This window comes from Scatophagus argus, chromosome 14 (genome assembly GCF_020382885.2).
Source record: "Scatophagus argus isolate fScaArg1 chromosome 14, fScaArg1.pri, whole genome shotgun sequence".
NCBI classification, from domain to species: domain Eukaryota; kingdom Metazoa; phylum Chordata; class Actinopteri; family Scatophagidae; genus Scatophagus; species Scatophagus argus.
This window is the reverse complement of record NC_058506.1, coordinates 4,360,669-4,378,066: the sequence shown is the minus strand read 5'-3', so window position 1 is coordinate 4,378,066 and position 17,398 is coordinate 4,360,669. Positions and strand designations below refer to the sequence as shown.

General features: G+C 43.6%; 1 protein-coding gene across 10 annotated transcripts in view; it reads left to right on the top strand.

The window, feature by feature from the left end:
• Positions 1-17,398, top strand: part of auts2a (activator of transcription and developmental regulator AUTS2 a) — a 282,048-nt gene that overhangs the window by 172,991 nt on the left and 91,659 nt on the right. For all 10 annotated transcript variants that reach the window (XM_046410502.1, XM_046410500.1, XM_046410498.1 and 7 more), the window contains exon 4: positions 14,310-14,339. In XM_046410502.1, coding sequence (XP_046266458.1) covers positions 14,310-14,339 — 30 coding nt within the window. The remainder of the gene's footprint in view (positions 1-14,309; positions 14,340-17,398) is intronic.

Genomic DNA, 17,398 nt, shown 5'->3' with positions numbered 1-17,398 from the left:
ATCGGCTGATATATGACACTAATACACAGGCTGACTGGGGCCCTAAACAGAAAAGAGGGATTGTTCCAACTTTCGACTGGCTGTAGGATCCATGACTCACAGGTACCGCACTGTCTGGCCCCTGAGACCGCTCTAATTGCTTTACATCTGTACAAAGGTTTCTTGTAATCGGGCCTTCTGCCTCCATTTGTCTTCCTTTCAGTCTCCTAGTGAAGGCCTTAATTGGTCTTAGTGGGGCTTTTTTTCCAGTTAGCTCCCGGGCCTGAGCTAGTAGAAGACTTTACCTCAGGGGGCAGTGGGGTTTGCTGGCTGCTAGTGGTTGGGGAGGTTGTAGAAGAGAGGAAGTCGATACTTCTTTTACCTTTAACACTTTAATTAATGCTCTCCTGACAAGTATTTTTCCCCCATTGCTTCACATGGGGGGGTTGAGCTCCCGGGATACACACAACAATCAAGACTTGTACAGCTTTCTGAGAAAACCTCCCATGCAGTCTCCAGTGGCCAATCGACATTTACTGAAAATCCAGTTCTGTTTGGCTGTTTTTGATTGTTGGTGCACATTTTTCTGCCTGAGTCTTCTGTGACTGAGAGCTCATCTGCTTTTTATGTATCTGTGTTTTGCCTGTAAGTCTCTCTGGATGCTAGAGTCACATTGCAAACTAGTGAAGACTGCAGCCACAAGTCCTTGGACTGCAAATTTATTTTCCGAATATTACTTGTGCTTTTGTTCTGAGCTTCAGATCGTGTTAGGACAAACATTAGGCAGTATTTTCCGAGTTGTCATCTGTGCAGACATTCTGCAATTTATTATGTAATTATTTCACAATGTGTCATAGATTTGCAGGTTCCATTGCAAATTCATTGTCAGCATGTTTACACGCTCACACATAACTCGATGAATGCAAATATTCAGATTACGGCCATGGTTGAGGACGGTGGTTGTCGAACTTTTTCTCAAGGACCCCTAAACTGACACGAATTGGAACTTGTCTGATAAGAAATTTGTTTTTAGTTTACAGAAAGTGTATAAAAACCCATGCCCAAAAGAGTTATAAATTCTGCTGTTGTGTTATTTATGGATGGAGTTATAGCAAAAATAAATTATTCCACTTTTTCCAAGGGAAACCCACTCAAGGACCCCTGGTGTCCACAAACCTCACTTTGAAAACCACTGATTTAGGATAATAAGAATGGAATCTGTTTTTGTTTTTTGTGTGTATTTTTGAGTTGGTGACCTGGAATGTTTGGTTTTTCCCTCCTCTTCTAGTAAGGTGAGTTTTTTTAACAGTTTTTTTTAACACTCGTGCACCTAATGAAATTCTGATTTTTTCTGATTTTTCACAAAAATAAATTTACTAGTATAAATGTGAACGAGCTGTAAGCATGTCAAAATAATTGACACTTTTTCATGAAAGTATGTTTACTCTCATTTCAAACCAAAGAGGACTACAATAACACAGTTATGGTGCCTATACTGCCAAAAGTAGAAGTATTGCTTTACTCTGGATGTGAATGAGTTACTACAGTGCATACTGAAAATGTTTGGAGGAAGTCTGTTAGTCATCAAGCTCCACCTGCCTGTATTTTCTTTCATTAAACTACTCAAGAGCGTTTACTTGTAGTAAAGTGCTGCTGTAAGCCGAGGCAGATTCCCAAAGTGTAATGTGACCTGCCTCACGACTAGACCCTGTTCACACATGTCTTTGCCCAGAGATAACATCTCAGTTACACTGCTCCACAAACCACATTTCACATCATTAATTTAGGATAGCATGACAGGTTCTTGGCTTTGTACTTGCATTCTCCTCCTTGTACGAGTTTATATACAATAATTCCCTTAAGATATCTAATCTGCAGAATCTTATATACTAGATATAACACTCACCTAGGCCTGTCTTCATTTCTTAGGTTGAAGTTCTGTAAACTGTTCCTTGTGTAACTAGTGTTTTTTTTTATAACTTTGTAAGATCACCAAAACAACATTTTTTGGCAAACAAATCTTCTTGTCTGACATGAATTATAGCTGATATTTCTGCTGTTCATTCCACCATTGGACTGTGAAGAATCTGTGCTTTTCAGTCAGCTACAGTATTTGGATCTCACAGTTTTTAGCTGTCCCCCCCCCCACCCACCCACATTTTACTGAGTAAAGGAAACAACAAGCTCCTGTCAAGAGTGTGGAGTGGGAGCTCTGTGTTGTGAGCTCTCTGTGCTCCCTGCATTTCCTGCTGACTGACTGATATGGAGCTCTGCTGCCAGGGCTTAAATAGCAGCTGTAGGCGTCCAGCTGCTCCCTGCCACGCTCCACTTCTCCCCAGATGGCTCCGAGACGTTCCAGCAGCCCTCCGGAGGAGCGCTCATGAGGAAAGTGTTATGGAGTGGCTCTCTGAAACACCAGGGAGCATCCCTCACCGCACCACAGCCACCTTCCTTCTTCTACAACCCCCGGGCTGAACGCCCAAATCGGGGGAGGGCTGCTTGTGCAGCCTCGTTTGCCAACTTAGCAACGGGAGGCAGCACAGATGGTGATGTCCACAGCGTAGGCCAGCATGCAGCAGGGGATTGCAGGGGGGTCCTGGGGAGGAGCACATGCCATGCCTAGCCTGGGATGCCACTGATATTCCCCAAAGAAGAGCTCTCACTGACCCTCGGCAGATGACCAGCAAAAGTCTGGCACTTCCTGCTCAGCACAGAGATGATGTGATGAAATGTTTTTCTTTACCCACATGGGCGTCTTTGATAAGTGGGTTGTTTCAGTGCACTGGCAACCCAAGAGGAAATGTTTTGGGTGAAAACCAGCACATTCAAAGTCATTGTAAATTTCCTTGAACACTCAGCGTTAATATATTATGCCAGCTGTAGTGCTCCAGGGCAGCAGGCTCTTACCTTGGCTGCAGTGTTAAAGTGATGAATGGTCCATCAACTTCACACCACTGAAGCGAACCACATAGTTCACTTCAACCATGACATTGCCCACAGAGATAATATCATGTTTAACATATCCTGCACTCACACTGTTCTGAAAATATGCTTTGTTTAAATGTACCATGGGGAGCTTTTGACCAGTAGTGTCGCTGTAGAACCTTGATTTGATGAACACAATCTTGCAATACAAAGGACAGTCACAGTTGATAGAAGTAAAATGCAGTGCCATTAATAGAGGAGAAACAGACCGTTTTAAGTATGCACACACAAAAGTCTGCTTAACTATGTGCTGAAATGTCTCCTACTTGGTTGTAATGCAACAGGTGTTATGACTTATAGTAAAAGGCAGAGTATGAACCTGTTAGGGTTCCATGGAAGTTTGTATTACTGCTACTTTTATCAGCAGAAGATCAAGGTTTGTGTCTGTGTATGAGTCATCCATCTCTCTCAGAACCACTCCATTCTAATTTTTTCTACCTTATTTCTCCCTTCCTCACTATTTTTCTACTTCCTGTGGCTGGAGAAAAGGGGAGTAAGCCTCTGGGGTTACCGGGGGACTGCAATTGTTCCCAGTGGGGGCCAAGTGTGGGTTGTGGGGGGAGGCGGGGGTCCTTGCTCTGCTGACCTCACTGTTATCCTTGTTGTGACAGGAAGCATACATCATAGTGGGGCCTCTAATGCGAAACACATTCTGCCACAACCTGATCAAAGCCTGGCTGCCTGGACAACAAAGTGCCCTGTAATGCCATATTTTGACCATATAATTTGAGAGTAATTACGGCTGACAAAACACTCCAGTGATTTTCTCTCCTTCTCTCCCGCCCTCTCCCTCTTCCTCCCTGTGTCTTTGGGCTGTAAGAAAGCCCATAGAAGGGTTGTCATAAACTATGTGGGATATTGTGCGCTGAGTTGGCTTGAAAGCTCTTGAGTGGAGCCGAGGGTAGGTCAGTTTTTATTGGAGCCCGATCGCTTATTCAGAGACGCTATAACAACACACAAGGGTAGCAGTAACCAGTGGCCTAGAAAAACACCGGTGCACCACACGACAGCTGGCCCTCGCTCACTGACAAGACAACAGTCTCCCAAAAAAGCTGTGTTCTAACTGTTTGAATTTTACATGCAGATGGATTGAGTCTTTTCTCTTACCTCTGGTAACACAGTCTGAAATTATGGCAGTTAGCTGATTCCCCCTTTAGTTGAGCTCTACAGCTCCCTAACCAGTAATTCACTAAGCATAGATGTTTGAGGAGCCTGAAAACTCAGCTCCAGAACAAAGTTTAAACCTTGGCAATGAATACTGTGCTCGAGTGTTGGCAGTTTAGTATACAAGTTCGAAATTTCCACTAAAGACTAGAAGAAGGTTTGACTGGAAGTCAAAGATGTGAATTTGATGCAGATGTTGGCATTTTGTTGTGTTCACATTGCACTGGTTATCCCACAATGCTGGGCAAAACATTTTTATCCATGGGTAGTCTTTCATTCTGAAGTCCACCCCCCTACTGGGGGAGTCAATATGAGCATAGAGCCTTGGGGCCTGAGCTCTGTGGTATTCTGCTGTACAGAAATCAAACAAAAAACACATGAAACAGTGCAAAACATTTCAGTTTGACAAAAGTCTGGAAACTCTGTTGGAGCACAGCTCCAGTATCAAAGTTCCACATCACCACTCACAGTTTGACCTGTTTGCATACTGCTAATGGTTTCAAGGAGCAAAACAAGCCATCACAAGTTAAACCCTTCAACACTACAGTCCTTTTATTGCACTAATCTTTGGGCAAGTCGACTGTTCGGCAGCTATCCTTCAGCTGATCATAAGTATATCATCCCGTGATAATGTGGTATGATCCAGCCTGTTGACAGGCTGCTTACTACTGAAGACTAGAAGACTAAACCTGGAATTACTTTTAAAAAACAGAACTGGGAAGCTGGCAAAAACATCACTGAGAGGAGTTGACATTTTATTTGTAATTTTTTAAAATCAGCCTTTGAAGGACAAAAGAAGGCTGGGCATGTTCGACCCATGACTGTACTGCAGGTACTGTGGGAGGTGGTGGATGTCAGATGTCTGGTCTGCGGCTTTCAGCCTGCTATCGTGCTCTGCCACTTAGCATGCTAATTAATCCCAACCAAAGGGCTGCGTCAGTCACCCCACGCTCCACCAGGGACGCTCCCACTGGGCTCATCCTGCTTTAATTGAGCACGTTTTTCAGAGGCCCGCTGTCCCTGGGATTACATTAGATCCCTCTAATTCACCCAGCCTGCCACCGGCGTGGGCAAAGTGAACGAGAGAGGGAGGGAGCGAGATGAGGCCCAAAGCTGGGAAATGTATAAATAAACCAAACAAACAAACAAAAAAACAGACTGAGTGTTTATTAACACCCCTGGGATGAAAAAGGAGGTGAGTGCAGGAAATCATTAGCGCAGGAGAGTCAAACTAGGCTCGTTTGATCTCACTGATGGAGGAGCAAATGTAATTTAGCGCGCTGCGAGTAATTCGCTTTAGCAGTTAGCATGGGTTCCTTTTAATTTCATTTTGCCTGGCATCAGTCTTTCAAATTAAATATTTTTATTTTGTACAAAGCGGATCTTTGTGGAGGCTCGAGGCTCAAAGACCAGCCCTCAACAACAACTAATGTTTATTCATCTCTGCTTGTTTGCATGTGCAGTAGACAGGATCTTGACAGGAGTGTGCAGTGTCGGCTTTTATTTGAGTACATTCTGTATAATGAGGAAACTCGGATGTACACTGCGACAGCAAGCAAATCATAGCAGGAGAATAACAAAGTGTTTTTGTCACCACAGCTCTAATTATTTGGAAGACGGTGCTGAAGCAGCTGCGTCTGTTTCAGTGTCTCACCTTATGTCCTCATTCTGCTGCAAGTTGTTGACTGTGCAATCTGTTTATGAAATCAAGACACCATTTTCAAACTCAGGTAACTAAACAGTTCCTTGATAGCAGCATTCACTCATTTAAACTAAATAACCTACCAGAGTAAATTTGACCAAGAATTTAACACTGACTGTATGATCTCAGCTGTCACATATTAACTCATATATTTGATTTACTGATAAAATGTTTAATTCATTGAGGAACACTGAGGGATCGGCCCTGCCTCTGTGGGATGTGGCATAGCGTAAGAGTAAAACGGGAAAAGTTTATCTGTGCCTGTCAGGGTGTTCCCACTTAATTGCTGCTCCCACCCATGACACAGAGGAGGCCTTCCCCTGCATCAGGGTCAGCTAGTCTCAGCTCGGATGAGTGAGGAAGAGAGAGGAGTCTTATCAGCAGGAGATGCCTGGGACATAGTTGCTCTGAAGCACCTTATCAGGCCTGTGCTCACACTGTGTGGAGCCTGAGCACCTGCTGTTGCCAGCAGCAGAGATGTGAGATGCCCTCCTCAGGTAACAGAGAAGAAGCAGAGGCAGGTACAGGGTCAAATGTTTTGATGATGAGCTGTGGAAACATGGGCAGCCGTTTTGGATTCATTGCAAGCATTTATTCAGACTCCTGGCATTTTGATATCATATTCAGAATTAAATGTCTTGTAGTTTCAAGATATGCCAGAACTTGCTCTTGGAAAGTCCCTGAAAAATGTACACAGTACTAAATCATAGTCTACTGTCTAGAACATTTAGTATTTATTGGAAAATATAGAATTTTTTGTTTAAGTGAGACTGTGACCTTCACATGCATCTTCTTCTACAAGATTTCAAACTTTTCCAAAACAGTGCATTCCTAGCAGCCATTACAGACTGATCAACAACATGTGCTCTAATGTGAGGGAACTCTGTATCTCAGCTGTGTCCCTGGCAGAGCCTGCAGGGGTTGTTAGCATTGACAGCGCCGGTCTTCATGCATGAGACTTCCAGGCAGATTGTTGGCAGAGCTGGGCAGTCTCTCTCTCAGAAGGCCGTCAGCTGGCTGCACGCCCCACAGGCTTCTCCTCCTCCACCTTGCTCTCCTTCCCATCATGGCAAACCCAGAGAAAGAGCATTATGGAGCCCTATAATGATACGTGGCGAATGTGCGGCACTGGGGTGATTGTTAACGGCAGCAGCTGCGCAGATAGCCTGGATGATGGAAAATCAGTGGGACCTCATTTTGGTTTGCCAGTATGAATATTAATGGCTCGTTTCCAGGCCATGGCTAATGATGAGGAAAATTCCCTAATAAAAACTTGATGTGATGGGCAACGACCCGCGGGGTCACTGGAGACAGTCAAAGTTAATAGTGTGCCATCAGGTGTGAGGAGTTAAGTGAGAGGCACAGAACCTAATCCTGATGTTTTTCTCCCCCCTCAGCTATGAGTTGGTGCGTAGGGTAGGGGGGGCAGGGAGGGCTGGGGAGCCGATGAGGTTTGTATCTCTTGACAATAGTGGGTTGCAGCTCATTGTTGAAGCATACATCTATGTACATGTAAGCCATGAAGTAATAGCAGAGGTGGTATCCAGTTTGTCTCTGTAATACTCAGGATGTTCTGCTTCTTCAGGAGCATTCAGATAGTTTAAAATAGATTGTTTATGTGTGCGAAGATGCTCAATCACTGTTAATGTCTGCCTCTCTTGTGGGGTGTTGAAAATACACACCAAGTGGACTCACCATAACTACTCAAATAATATATTTTGATGTATGTAATTATCTCAAAATCATCAAATAATCTTTGATTAATCCAGCATCTGCGTTGTGCCTCAGTCCTCAGTTGGCCTTTGGAAACTGAGTAGAGAGTCGGGGTTATGCAAGGTGTATGTTTGTAGGTGTTTGTGTATGCGCCCACCCTGCAGCTGTGTCTTATGTTTTGTTTTGGTTTTTTTTTTTCCATTTCTATGAGACAACCAGTAAATGCTTCCCACCCTGAGGCACCTGTAGCTGGGAGAAACAGAGATAAGATGATTCCAGAAGGAGAGACACTGAACTTGGTGTTTGTGAAACAAATGGATTTTTAAGAAAGCAAAGTGCTCCACCACTCTGTTCCTTCCTACCCACCCTGGTCCTTGTTAGGTGTGTGTGTGTGCTTATTGGGTGGGTGGATGGAACTGTTAGACGACATAGAGGTTTAGCATGCGGCAACATGCCAAGCATCACTTCAGTAGTACACTGCCATGTCTCCAGCTGAGTTAAATGTCTACCTTCCTCCACACAAGGACTGCGAGCAAAATACACATTCACCACTTATATGCCTTCTGAACATATCTGATCATCCCACGCATCGAAAAGTGTGCAAATGTGTATTTGCATTTCAGATGTCAACTGTATAAAGGTGGACAACGTGAGAGCCAAAACATTTTGATCGCCCCCTGGTGGCTGGCTTGCTGTGTAGGTCATAAGCCCCTCCCCCTCCATGTTAGCTGACATGAACATGGACATGGATATGGAAGAAACTATAAACTCAAATTAGATGTTAAATCGATTTTTCTCAATGACTGTTTCTGTCATTTTATGCAGTCCTTATATGCTGGTGTTCATTTTTCTGATGAGTAGTAAAACATCATGACTGACAGCTGAGCGCTGCTTGCGATTTGGGCCGGAAGCATGTATGGGTGGGAACTCAATTCTGCTCCACTGCCTGCTGCACAACCTCCAACTCCAAATGGCACCTTCAGTGTAAGAGGGCAGCACTTGTACCCGGGTAATTTTGGTTTCACTTTTGTACAGTGTGAGGAAGTGGAGACGTGTTTTCCATCCTTACATATATGACAGACTCCTTGTCACCTCTCTTGTCACATCTCAACATGGAGTCCCTTCGGTATGAATCCTTGAATCCTTGAATCCTTGAATTTGATGTTGCAGAGCCAACGTTTTCAGTGTAAATCATTAGCGATTTAGCTAACAATTAAAACTACTACTACTACTACTAATAATAATAATTTTATTAATTTAGCTAATAATAAAAGAGTCAGGTTTAATATTCTGATATTCTGTCACTACATCTGGCCTGGTGATATAAAATTTAATCTAAGAATGCAATTCCGAGTATTGAAAGCAGTGGTCACAGATGTAGATAAAGCCCTTGGTATTTAATGGAGAGCTTAATTTTTCTCCTCCATCATCCCCCCTTTTGTTCCACTGTCCCAGTGACTGGAATCCAGAGTTTGTGGTCAAATTGAATTTCTTCTGGATAAAGTTTTACATTTGAAGGGAAATTGCATTCAGATGTTGGCCTGCTGCATTTGGCCAGTGCTGCACATGTGGATCAGACCTGGTTATATTAGTCCAGACTGAAGTCTAGTCTTGCCTGACGAAACATTCTTGGCTCCTGAAAGGCATTTGCCTTATGTGACTATATAGACTGTCTCAAACACTCAAGCTGTGCTGTTTTCTTTACTTTGTGATTCGTTATTTCTGAGGTCTTCTCTTCCCTGCCATACTTTAAAATGACGGGTCGACATCAAGCAGATGCCGTGGAAATTATATGTTCGATGTCATCGCCACAGAGCCATGTTTATTTTAATGATCTTTCCCAGTCAGGCATGTCATATTGAATTTCCCTCCACCCGCTGAACTTTTAGGCGTATTTACTAAACGGTCTATTTTGGATACTTTGTGAAAAGTGTGTCTTCTGGAATTAAGTCTAAAGTAAAATAATCCCAGAGTTTATTTGAGGTTCAGTGCAGTGTGAAGTCACTATTTTTAAGGTTTATTATGATTATGAATCAGTCTTTTGAGTAGCAGTGTCTAAGGAAAGGGGCTTTTAAGCAGGTCTGTCTGTGGCAGATCATCATTAGTATCATAAATCACAGCAGGTGACAGAAGCTGCATGAAACCAGAGGTTGTGCATTGCATTCATGTTAATCTTTTTGGTACACTTCATTGTACTGGTAACACTGGCAACTCTAGTCAGCCCAATCCATTGACCATACTCACGTTGCCACAGTTAAGATTATTTCCACTTTTTCTAGTGTGGCCAAGTCAGTTTCTTTTTTTTTTTATTTCTGTGTTATAAGAAACTAATTCAGGAGCGTATTGTGATGGGGCCTGCTGCTCCAGCTTTATGTGCCAAAGCAGGTGCTGTGTAGCAAACCCTGAGCTCATCAGTCTCCTCCTGCCCGGCTCTATTTGTTGTTCCTCAATTCACAGTGGCGGGACTGGCAGACTGTGTAATGTGTGGGTGAGAAAGAGAGAGGGATGCCGGAGGTGTGAGTGGGGGCTTTGAGAATAAGCATGGCACAGATCCCCATTTCACCATCCTGGTCTTCCTCTATTCCCCATGAATAATGTGGCACAGCCCCTACCCAGCGGTAGGCCAGGCATACTGCCATATCAAGCTGTGGTGAGAGCGAGGCGTCCAGCTTGGCGAGTCTGGGCTCAGCCACATTCTAGCCCCACAACCCCCCCTCCCCCAACCTGCAGAGAGGAGCACTGGGCTCCAAGATGGCAATCAAGGCTTGATTTGCCAACACATTTCCAATGATTAAAATGTAATTAGCACAAGCGAGCACCTCCTCCCCAGCTAATTTCCACGCATGCTGTGACAGGCAGGCGGTCGGCGGCACCCAGGCCCCAGCAGCAGATGGAGGAAGATGCAGTGGAAGGGGAGAAAACCATTTTGCCATGTGACTGTTTGCATCAGAAAACCATCAGGACGTGCAGCTATATCAGGAAGGAGCTGTTAGGAGGAGGGAATGAGGAGCCCTTGACGACAGCACATCAAATTGGCACTGTCAGAGCTGACCCTGGCAATGGCTGCCATCCTTCATGCTGTCTTTCCAGCTCCCAGGCATGCAGGCAGGTTGGCTTCTTCCCTGGGCTTTAACCCCTTCAGCCTTTCTGCAGGACAACCTGGCTCAGTCTGATAAACAGACACCATCCTCTGTGCAGCGGGGCACTTTAATAAAGCCCATATCAGCCATAATTAATTCTAAGGTCACAGATAGCAACCAGCATAACCTGAGGCTAATGTCGCTCATGGGGGTGAAAATACACATGCATCACAGATCCAGACTTCAGATGCCATTTTATAATATGTTAGAAAATAGACAACTGGTAACACTGGCAAATCTGAAACTATAATAAATCTTTTAAACAGCATTATGTTTTCCTTTAAAAATATTGTTTGTGCATGTCATTTTTTTCTTGATTGACTTTCACATCTGTTAGTATTTGTGGACCAGTGGATTTCCAGAAAGTTGTGCTGGGAAAAAGGGAACATGGCATACTTGCTTTGCACGCATCCTCTTGTGATGTGGTAACCTCTTTAGTGCAGACATTTTTTCTGCGGGTAGCTCTGGCAGGAGACTTTGGTGAGCCTTGCTGCTATGGACGATAGCATAACTGTGTCATTTAGCATTCAGCCCATGGCTCCTTATGTTCCCCTCATACTGGACCAGTATTACTCTCAGCTGGAGAGGATTTAGAACAAGAATAATTTAGTCCTTATTTCAGACCAATGTAAACAAAAGGCTCGATGCTTGGACAGAGCACAGGGAAATTTGTAAGAGCACTCAGCCAAAAGAGAGGCCCGAGTGAGAGCAGAGGGGCAATCAGAAGTGCTCCGGATACAGGCCAACATCAACAGCTCTTAAAGCTGAAGCTAATGTTTGACATTCCTGTGTTACTTAAACTTAACACGAGGGTCTAGCTGTACAGTATAATGCTGTCCCTGTGTAAATAGCAGTGGGCCTGGGTAGAGTATCACTTTTCTTTGTCAGCCCCCTCCGAAGGCTAATGGTTTCCTTATTGTACATGACTGTTGCTTTAAATAAGACCCATTTCCTAGCTCAGCCTGTCAGGGCACTAGCTCCCCTGATCTCAATAGAACCATTGTTGTTGTGTTTTTTCTTTCTCCGGTGTAATGTATTCGTTTTTGTCAGTCATTTTAAGCCTCTGGCATATGTCTTTTCATTAGACGTAGCCTCCCAGGATTGGCGTAAAGTGTTTTTGACATAAAAGTTACCAAAACGTTGCAGGCTTACTCACCCGTCAGTAGCAATAACTGAATTTTTGAGCTCGCGCTTACCTCCTAAAACAGCACATACCTCAGTTATTGAGGATGAGGTCTACCAATCATTCATGATGTTTCCAACTACCAAGTGCAAAGCCCAGACTTTGTAGCTTTCCATCTCTATTTCTAATGTATGAGTCAGTAAGTAGAAATACAAGAAGTTAAAAAATTCCAGATATACAGGGATTCCTCTCCCCCGCCTCCGGTTGCTTTATGCATGAAGCAACGCATTAGTACACTATGATCACTTATCAGTGAGTGACGGCTCTGACTTGTTTATATGCCAGAGATGTGTTTTTATCTTTTAAAGACATTATTATTTGTTACTTTTTGCTCTATACTTGAGCAGCCAGATCGAGGGGCTTTGGCGTATGCACTGTAAGGATGATCAAATTGCCTGCCCTTGCCTGTCAGGCCTGATCTCAGGATTTTTTACTTTGCTCATTATAAAGGTATTTCCATTTTATTAAGTTTTCCCTTTTTTCCACCCTTTGTCGCTCTGGGAAATTTGCATACCTCTATTCCTCGGCAGAAAAAAAAATAATGACAGCAATTTCTTTTCTTTTCTCTCCCCCACTAGCCGTGTGAGTGCTTCGTTTAGTGGCACCTGCGAAAGCGACAGGCACTGGGATGAGAAGTGAAAGAGAGCAGTTGATTAAATCATCATCAAGTCGCAGCACAGAAAGTCAATTCTGCTTGCCGTCTACAATGATATCCTTTTATCTTAAAGTAATGAGCTATGGCACTTTTGCATCGGGTAATACGATGAGTTCCATTAGCATGTTCCATTTGCTTCACAAGCAAGGGCAAGTCATTCCAGCCGGCTTCTATCTTGGCAATCAAAGCAATTGGCTGCACAGCCAGGGAACGGGGGAAAGCAGGAAGAGCGAAAAAGGAACATGAGAAAGAAGGGCTAGTAGTATTTTTTTATGGATCACAACACAGTGGAAAAACTAAAGCGATGTCCATTGTTTGAACCCCTTGCATGCCTGTTCCTGGGTGTGTAGTGTGCACAGGCAGAGAAGCAGCTAATGAGCACTTGGTCACGTTACTGTTGTCACATTCTGAGAGGCCTGAATACACGGAGGCAGTTAAGATGGCTAATACTGCTCATCAGATCTTGTCTGCTGCTGCATTAGTCAGTCCTGTGTGGGAGGCCACAAGAGAGAGCGATAGGCTACATGGCCGACACGCCTATTTATTCACAAGCTAGAATAGATGTGCATAAAATGCACACAGCGCACAGCTTTTTGTATTACACGGATATTCGTGTGTAATCAGAATGTGCAATCGTATTGCATTACCCTTATTTATTCTCTCAGCTGACAGTCTGTAGGGCTGCTAGCTCTCTGCACACTGTATTAAAATGGGTGGGGGTGGAAATGTTGTGGGTGGTGGAGAAAGAGAGTGAGAGAGAAATGGAGAGCAGGGAAGCGTCTGAGGAGTGTTTGCCCAGTGCGTTTATTGCCTCTGCATAATTTATGAGCTGCTGGAGCTGACCATCATGGCAGTGTGCCGCGGGCGGCCCCTGGGGCCGTGTGGGACAGGCCCGTAAATTGGATGCTATGCTCCTGCTGAGCTCGCAAGGCCCCTTTTTACCATCCAGCCTCAGAAACAGACCAGCCACAAGCACAGCCAGCTACCTTTGAGCTCTGCAGGGCCCCAGATCAGCACAAAACAAGAGATGGAAGCAAAAAAAAAAGGGGAGAGAAAGGAAAAATGGCAGAGTTTTCTGTCGCTCACTCCCTAGGCTGTCAATCATTTCACCCCCTCACCCACTCCCTCCCTACTTTAATCGACAGCCACCAACCCCTCCCCGCCTACACACACATGCACTGTGCCAGCCCCTGCCCATATTCCCCCCCAGTGCCTTCTTCATTACCGACTCCAGTGCTTCTCTGCACCTCAGCCATATGCACAACGTTGAGGGCCGCCAGTCACCCAGCATCACACTAATTAGTTGATAAAGAATTAAGTGGACCTTGAAATTGAAATTGGAAAGAAAAAATGAAATCTAACCACTTTTTCCTCCCTCCATTACAAAGTTCCCTTCCTCTTCTTGTCATTTCTTCTTCCCAGCCTCAAGCACGAACAGACAGCATGGAATTATAATTCTAGTGGCAGTATGTGTTTTGAGATTCTAGCTCCATATGAATTTCGCATAGGTTTCAGTTTTAACAAGAGCACGGCTGCTCATGAGAAATGTGCTTTGTCTGGCATTCCAGTGCTTGTGTCGGCTAATGAAGTGATCTGTTGATGCTAGATATGAGTATGTGATAAGTTTGTTATTAAAAAGCTGTTGAGATATGCCATTTGCGAAGGTAAATTAGACAATGGCTCTCACAGGCGTTGTAAGTGAATACAATGGAAGCAGTTATAAAACAAAGATGTAAACATATTATTCCTCATTTTCAGCTTTGCCTTTCTTTTTTTCTTTTTTTGCAGTGTGACACCGAGAGTGACCAAGATGACAAGGTAAGCCAGCATGTAACTTTCCTTGTACTATTAAATGTGCAAGACTCAAAGATTAGACTTTCTCAAAGGTTGAGAATTTAATGTAATTAGAATTAAACATCCTGTTAATAACTATGAGAAAGCCTTAATTAGCTGCGCATTAATTATAAGTGACTTAATGATGTGCAAAATCGAAATCGAAGTGTTCTGGGTTTTTAGAATTTAGATGACATTTTAAATGAGGCTGCTGTGACAGCCATCAATCCATCCATCCATCCAGCCAGCCTTATGGACTTGTCTAGTGGTTTCTCTCCTCTCTTATAACGTCTCTGTTGTCACCTACAACTCGTCATCTCAAGACTGTGAACGCACACACCAAATTGCTCCCATTCAGAAAATGACTACTAGAAATCATAAACAATAAACATAAACAAAATAAAATGACACACAGAGTGCAAACAGCTACTACCATTGGATAGAGTGTAAGGGTTGAAACACACAGATAGTAGGAATCAATGCAGAAGAATTAACGAGGTAAAGAGCTTAAAACAGCTAAATAATAAAACATTTGTACTGGCAAAAAGTTGTAAAGTGTATGCAAATACGGATGGTTTTTAGAAGAGTGTAATGTATGTTCCATCATTTTCCGCAGTCTGTCTTGAGGAGTCTGATTCACTTCAGTTATAGGGCCACTCAACCAAGGCTGTAACACCTCTCCTGTCGGCAGCATCATATTCTCAAACTACGGAAATAGCAGCAGAAACTGCTAAAAAATAATTGTGGTATATGAGTGGTATATACCATATCATGGTATATGACTGTATATCTACAGTGTACTTGTTTAATAATGGTTGTCACGGTTTTGTCAAAACAAAGTTTATTAATCACAATATCTAAATGCTTGAAAGTATCTACAGGTTTGTTTTTAGAGTCATCTTTGTAGTATTGAACTTTGTAACATCCTGGTATTCACAGTCTGAGGTTACCTCTTAGATTGTAAGAGCAGCCATATTATCCAAAGGCTTCTAACTAGAGGTCTAGATCCACTCTAATGATTTACTAATACCATTTGCTTGTGGTGTTTAGACTGTGCAGCAAATTGAGTCATTACTCAGTGTTGTCGATTTAAATTGCTGCTGTCTCTGTGGCAATTCCTTTTTGTTTCAGGAAGAGAGAGAGAGAGAGAGAGAGCATGGTAAGCTGTAATCCCCCCAGAGACTGTATTAATTCACCCTGGCTCACGTTACGCTCCTGATGAACAGCACCAACTACACCTTCCTGTCATTGATTAATTGTGTGTTAAAGTAACAGAGGAGTGAATTAGTAAATAGCGGACCCCTATGACAGGGGTTGACTCATGTGGTCTTCCTCAATGCGAGGGAGTAATTGGCGTTCCCACTCAACACTTTTACCCCCTCCTCAGTCCACGTCACCTCTGCCACTATCTGCTCCTGACAGGTGCCGGGCACACTACGCCCACTGCCACTGTTGTCATTTGCATTCTGTGGGCGACACGGTCTACTTTACAATACCGCAGCGGAGAAGAACGCGGGAGAGCAGAGTCGTTTTAATGGGTCAAATGTATTCAGATGAGGACAAACGTGGCTTATTTAGTTTCCCTTCAAAAGCAGGAAATGGAAAAAGTGTTCCCCGGAGAAATCATGTTCTGCCTGGTGTAGAAGGCCTCTGCCGTGTCGGCGGGAGCTGCCAGACTCTGATAAGAGACAGCTATTCACATCAGAGTATGTGTGCACACAATCCTACCCGTGTGTTTGTGTGAGTGTGTGTGTGCATGTGTTGTCAGAGCATTTGCTCATTATAAAGTGACCTGTAGGATGGGCCCTCTCCAACATGACATGCTAATGGCATAGTGGGAGACAGGTAGGAGGCAGGCTCACTGCAGTCACTCGTCACACAACACTGGTGTTTTTGGCTTTCTATGCGTTATCATTAGCTTCTCTGCTAAGGCCCCCCATTACCACCGGTCCTCCTTTCTCTCTCTCTCTGCTAGTATCAAGAAGCCCTGTCAGAACTCAGAAAATGAGAAGGGAAAGGTGAATACTTCTGCTCTAAATCTGATTCTATGCCATATGTGAAAAGTGTAACAGAAATACTTCTGTATGTGTGCTGAATATTTGATAATTAAAGCTAGGGTTGGTAACATTTTCAAAGCCACGTCCCCAAAAACACAGGAATGCACACTGCCTGACTGCTGCTGGAGGACAAGTCCAGGAAAGAGTATTGGGGACAGGAGGAGTGATGAGAAGATTGGTTACTTTAAAAAATCCATAAATAAGCAATTCTGTTAAATTACAATCATGTAAAAATCATATAACTGTTTAAACATGACATTAGACACAAATAGTCACAAACTTACATTTTAGTCTTTCAGTCCATATCAGCTACTTAGCACAGCACATGTATTTATTGTCTGTGCTAACAGGGTTAGCTGCTCCTTGCTGCTGTGCGCTGTTCCTTCGGGCTGAATTAAATGATTGGATGGTCTTATTACAGCCACAAACTACAAAAATTTCTGTCAGCATTAATGTATTGATAGCTTTCAGGATATAAAGAAAATTTCAACAACTATAACAAAACATGCTGTCTTTAATGTCACTGATTGTGTGTCTTGGCACTTATCTCGATGTTTGGCTCCTTATCAACACAAAAACTCACTTAAACTGAAGTACTTCATTTGTGCTTCTCTGTTTATTCTCATTCAAAGCTTTTGTGGTGACATCCATGTTTGTCTGACGCCATGGTGTGGCTTGGCCCATCATCAACTCTTGAAACACAGTCTGTGAGCAAAATGTGTTCTTGCACTCCTCCACTCCACACTGCAGTCTTTTTGTGGATCTTGGGATAAGGTGGTCTTTTTTGTAGGTCTAGGTAGGACTGGCCAGTTATGATAGCTGGCTTTAGTGGTAGGAAAGGTGTCTTTCATGTGCATCAGAGGACCATTGCTTGTTTCATGGTGTGGTCACCAACAGCTTTTCCTCTATCAAGTCCTTTAATGGTACTGCGAAACATCCCCTTAGCCTCCACATGTGTATGATCCAGAGCTCTGCAAGAACTTTGCG